The sequence below is a fragment of the Hordeum vulgare genome, chromosome 7H (assembly GCF_904849725.1).
Source record: "Hordeum vulgare subsp. vulgare chromosome 7H, MorexV3_pseudomolecules_assembly, whole genome shotgun sequence".
In the NCBI taxonomy this organism is placed as follows: Eukaryota; Viridiplantae; Streptophyta; class Magnoliopsida; order Poales; family Poaceae; genus Hordeum; species Hordeum vulgare.
In genome coordinates this window covers 621968172-621973512 of record NC_058524.1, presented here as the reverse complement: position 1 = coordinate 621973512, position 5341 = coordinate 621968172, and the positions used below count along the sequence as shown (strand labels likewise).

Sequence of the window (5341 nt, the reverse complement as noted above, 5' to 3'; positions counted from 1 at the left end):
GGTCTTGGGCCTCAGGCGCTGCGCGTCCTTGCGTGGATGGGCCTCGCAAGCGGGGTGCCTGGTGTTCGTGGGTTGCGGAACGGAGAATCGTGCGGTGTATTCTTTACAGATCGACTGGTTGGTGGTTAGCACAGTGTGTGCTTCAAAACAAACTCATAGAAAGCTGCAAAATAATTCATAAGTAAATAAAGATGCCGCACACGGTAAAAATAGGACTATATGCCTAACCACATATCCTACTAGTGAACCGTCAAACTAATGATGTACATAATCGTTCTTGACTCAGAAAATTCTGTAGACGTCAATTTTATCGATCTTTAGATGACTTTATCTAACTAAAGTGGATTGTTCCAAGTTTAGTCTAGTCTCATTTTGGTCGATTGATCAAGCATGCACAACTTCTCCTATGGAGGGATCACTTTCACATGTGTCTACAGTACTCCATGCGTCACTTCAAAATGCTTAGAGTACTCCACGCATGTGTATATTGTATTTGTATGACATGAGACCCAAGACTTGGTAGCTTTGTTGTGTAGCTAGCCCGTTGACATTGTCCTATCGACCGATTGATCAAACACGCACACTTGGTGGACTTATTAGGACACCTTAACCGCAGTCTATGGTTAAGATATAAGCATACCTTAACCGCAGTTAGTAGACGGCCAATTTGTTCGCATACACGCCTCTACTTGTGTACACAAGAATATAGCTAGCCATGAAGGGTGGTGTCGTCGTGCTACTGGGCCTTGTGGTCGTCGGCGCCGTCGTCATCGGGGCCAGGGCGGCGCGGCCGCCGGTGGTGCCGGCGATGTTCGTGCTGGGGGCCTCTACGCTGGACGTGGGCAACAACAACCACCTGCCGGGGAAGGACGTGCCCAGGGCCGACCACCCCTTCTACGGCATCGACTTCCCCGGCGGCGCCCGGGCCACCGGGAGGTTCAGCAACGGCTACAACATCGCCGACTTCATCGGTACGTATGACGTATCGATCACAGCGTCGGCTAGGAGATCGTGTGTTAGATTTGATCGATCATCGTTGTATGTATATATGCAGCGAGGCAGCTGGGGTTCGAGAGGAGCCCTGTTGCCTATCTGGAGCTGAAATCACGCAACTGTCTCATCCCCAATGCTCTCAAGGGAGGAGTGAGCTACGCTTCTGCTGGTGCTGGGATCCTCGATTCCACTGTAAGCCGCTTATTTGGGGAGAAAATTGATGATTTGCTCCACGTTTGCTTGCACTTTGAGGATTTGCCATCCTTTTCCTTGTAAGTTGTAACTGATCATTTCCCATAAGTTTGCTTGAAACTTGATGATTTGCCTCTGACAAGATGGGCCCATCGTGACATGTCCAGACTGCCCCTTTGTTGACCAAACTGAGAGACAGCCAGCCCCAATCGTTCCCAAATCTCTCACCAGGCCTGACTTGCACGACGGCACTCGTTTTTTTGTAAAGTTGTGTCGCTCCACGGAACTGGCAGCGAACTTGTAAGCTGCCTCGCAGCTCCAAGTTGGATTTCGTCCGAAAAAATGAAATCCCAGCGAAATTCGTCCGTTTCGCCCAGGCCCGCTAGATATATTAGCCGGCCAAAATTTCCGGCCCTATTTGATTTTTTTGGTCCATTGCAGTTCCGGGCCCAGCCTTTGGTGCAGGATTTCAATTTTTGGTAGATTTTTGGCCTTTTTCGCCTTAATTTCGCTTGTTTTTTGATCAAGATTCAAATTTTGGGTTAGTCTTTTTGTTCAAATTTTTCAAAAGAATCCAAAATTTTTGAATTTCGCCCATTTCGTTTGGAGGCTGTAAAATTTGCAAAACGAAATCCTAATCGCTGGCTCCAACCACTGCTGTTCTGCCGCCGCTCGCTGTCCTTCTCATCATCGTTGCGCCACCAACCCATGCTGCTCCGTCCACCAGCTCCCTCTACTGCCACCGCTACTCCAGCTCACCTCTCCCTTCCTCTCTTTGGGCGTCTGCCTTGTACGGACACGGGCGGGGAGTGCGACTGATGGTGAACATGATGCCTTGTGCTCCTAGGTCTTTTATATAATGAAATGATAGTCACACGATGTAACTTATGTCAATATAGTATCTCAATTGCTCAAATATGTAGAGGGGCGGCGGCGTGTGCCCGTGCTCGGGTGGTCGGTGTGCGGCATTGCAGTGGTATCATGGGAAGGAGCTTCATAGTCAGACCTCGGTGATGCAGCGGATGTTTGATGAACCTCCTTAAGTAATATCCGTGTTGTGCCTCGCGTGATTGCTTTTTCCAGAATGAATCACCTTTGCGTCTCAAATTAATTCTAGAAATTAAGGTGCCTACAAATATATACAAGATTACAATCTGTATGTAAATCACTTTTACAAATTCTTGCTAGTGTGATGATAAATATGGTGGTAAATAAGTACTCCCTTCGGTCCTTTTTACTCTGCATATTAGGTTTGTGTCAAGTCAAACTTTACAAAGTTTGACCAAATATATATTGAAAAATATCAACATCTACCATACCAAATATACATACCATAAAACTACCTTTCGTAATGAACCTAACAATATTAATTTGGCATTGCGAATGTTAATACATGTTTCTATAAATTTGGTCAAAGTAGAGATATTTTGACTTCAGACAAAACTAATATGCAGATTAAAAAGGACCAGAGGAAGTATATTGTAGAGAGAGATCAATTGTGCATATCTGTATAGAAGGTCAAAGATTTCCAAAACTAGTCTCTGGATTCATAAATGAGTGACAGGCGTGAATATCAAATGCTTTTTTTCTTCCAATATAGGTTGCGAAAATATTGCACGGCCCATGCCATTTCCTTGACCGCAGACCCAGTTCTGCCTTTGGCAATAATGTTTTCTGTTGCTCTAGTAGAATTTATGAAATCTTACAATGATTGATGCAAAATAATTTCCAAGGCAAACCTACGCATGCAATTTTTGAAGGTTGGCAATCTAAAATATCTAGTGACACGGAGTACTCCATATTCTCAGTTAAATTTCACTTAGGACATCTTGGATCCAAATAATTATCAAAAAAACTATGTAGGAATTTTTCCTATGTTGCCCATTTGATTCGTAGGATCGAATCCTACTGGAATGATTCTCAAGAATTCTCTTATACGAGCAAAGAATTTTTCACACCCATTCAAGTAACTTGGAAAGAACTCTTTGTTTTTCCTATGAAACAATCAACAAACCAAAATCCTGTAGGACCCATATAACCATAACAATGCAATTTTACGTTTTTTACGTTCCTGCGTTTTAATCCTATGAATCTAGGAGACCCTTAGGATAGTGGTATCCCAAACTGCACGCTATGATTGGATTTGTCCAGCTTACATGGCACCAATTTCCATCGCAAAACAAAAACGTTGGTACCAACGCCCAAGGTATATATAGGATGTCCAAGGGAGAGAGCTAGTATGTGGGATCATGGCATGCGCACAACGAGAGCACTCAAATCCATTATGCTTTTTCGCTTTTAGTTCAACATGCACCCATTCATGCGGTCCATGGTTGTCAATTAGCTGAAGCTGTACACCTGCAAAAAGAAAACAATTAACTAAAAGTGTTGTTCTGAAAATTCTATGTTGTTTCTTATACCGCAAATTTAACACTTCTATGTTATAGTACAAAATTACATTCATAAGCAAGTTCTTTAATACTTCTCACAAAAAAGCAAGTGCTTCAGTACAATTTTTACTATAGTAACCTCATGTTGCATAAACTACATGTTGAGAAGTACCTGTTGGTCAAATCATTGTTGCAACAAAACTAAATATGCCTTCAAGTTTAACATAGAGAAATTATATCATTATTAGTTATCCATGCAATTTTTTGTAACTCAAATAATAATTTAATCTGCTAATAAAATATATGTTTTGCATGCAGAATGCGGGAAAGAACATTCCACTGTCGAAGCAGGTGCGCTACTTCGCTTCCACCATGGCCGAGATGGAGACCGCATGGGGAAGATACAATGTATCAAAGCTCCTTGCTAGCTCCTTCTTCCTCCTAAGCATTGGCAACAATGACCTCCTCCAGTCGACACCAAAGACCCATGCAGATGTCGTCGCACTCTACACCACCCTCTTTTCGAACTATTCTACCGCCATTACGCACCTCTATGGGATGGGTGCGAGAAAGTTCGGGATCATCAACACGGGTCCAGTGGGTTGTTTTCCACGGGTGCGCTTGCTGAATGCGACAGGGGCATGCCACGATGGCCTGAACCGCCTCTCTGCAGGTCTTGCTGCTGTGTTCAAGACAGGTCTTGCTGCTGCCCTCACCCCGACTAGGCTCCCTGGCCTCACGTACTCCCTCTCCGACTCCTTTGCTAGCTCACGTGCCAACTTCGAGATCCCCGAAGCGACAGGGTTTTTGAACATTGATAATGCTTGTTGCGGTAGTGGTAGGTTGGGTGCGGAGGGTGACTGCAACACAAATGCGATGTTATGCAGCGACCGCAATGCCTATGCTTTCTGGGACTACGCGCATCCCAGCCAGCGGGCTGCCGAGTTGGGTGCCCAGGCACTCTTCGATGATGGCCCGGCCCAAATCACCACCCCCATTAGCTTCAAGCAGCTGGCCTACCAGAAATGATTTATTGATTCCCTAGAACAATATGTGATTTATTCTCCTGATTTTGAGTCATTCTGAATTTCTTTATAAATTGTAATCATTTACCTATCCTCGCATTACAGTATGACCTTTTATTGGTCATAAACTTACTGTCGGATATCTTGATAGGCATGGTCTGAGACACTCCAAGAGCTGCACATTCTGGGTGTGTTACTTCTTTGTTTATGCGCACCCCGTTTGTGTCCAAGAAAAAGAGCTGTAGAAGAATACAACTTTTTTTTTGACATGGAGAAAGATAAAACTGGGATACTCTTTTAGAATTGTGGGCCTAGCATCTTACAAAAACTTGGCTATGAACTTCATATGTGTATTGTGAACTGATGCAAATAGTTATATATATCTTCGACTGTGTTTGGATGTTTTTATTGTAGTGGCAATTTGGTATTTGGAATTGCCAACGCTTCATTCAGTTGTTTAGTTGGACACAAAAATAGCAGAACAAAATGGGATCGAATACACCTCTCCAAGAAATGGGATCGAAATATTGGATATAGAAGCATTTTCTCTCACACACACGCTTTCCTCCCGCAATATCGAGCACTTCCCCTCGTCTTTCCCTCGCGGTCATGGAAAGGAAGCCAAGTAGACACGGGAGAGGTGCGCCCAAAAAAGCTCCACCATGGCACAAGTATCTGTCTTTTTCACTTCGGTTGTCGCGTCCTTGGCTGCTGAAGATATATGTAGTTCTATAATGTGTG

At 44.0% G+C, this 5341-nt stretch overlaps 1 protein-coding gene across 1 annotated transcript; it reads left to right on the top strand.

Moving 5' to 3' along the window:
• The first annotated feature begins 715 nt into the window (after positions 1 to 715).
• Positions 716 to 5052, top strand: LOC123411821 (GDSL esterase/lipase At4g28780-like). Its single transcript, XM_045104778.1, has 3 exons — positions 716 to 971; positions 1055 to 1185; positions 3894 to 5052. The coding sequence occupies exons 1-3, from the start codon at positions 716 to 718 to the stop codon at positions 4602 to 4604; spliced, it is 1098 nt and encodes a 365-aa protein (XP_044960713.1). The 3' UTR covers positions 4605 to 5052.
• Positions 5053 to 5341: the final 289 nt, after the last annotated feature.

What these genes read in the sequence shown, in the direction of transcription:
- LOC123411821 (XM_045104778.1), top strand. Translation starts at nt 716, where the DNA reads ATGAAGGGTGGTGTCGTCGTGCTACTGGGCCTTGTGGTCGTCGGCGCC. An exon ending in CAACATCGCCGACTTCATCG is followed by an intron (nt 972 to 1,054) that starts GTACGTATGACG and finishes GTATATATGCAG; the next exon opens with CGAGGCAGCTGGGGTTCGAG. An exon ending in CTGGGATCCTCGATTCCACT is followed by an intron (nt 1,186 to 3,893) that starts GTAAGCCGCTTA and finishes TTTTGCATGCAG; the next exon opens with AATGCGGGAAAGAACATTCC.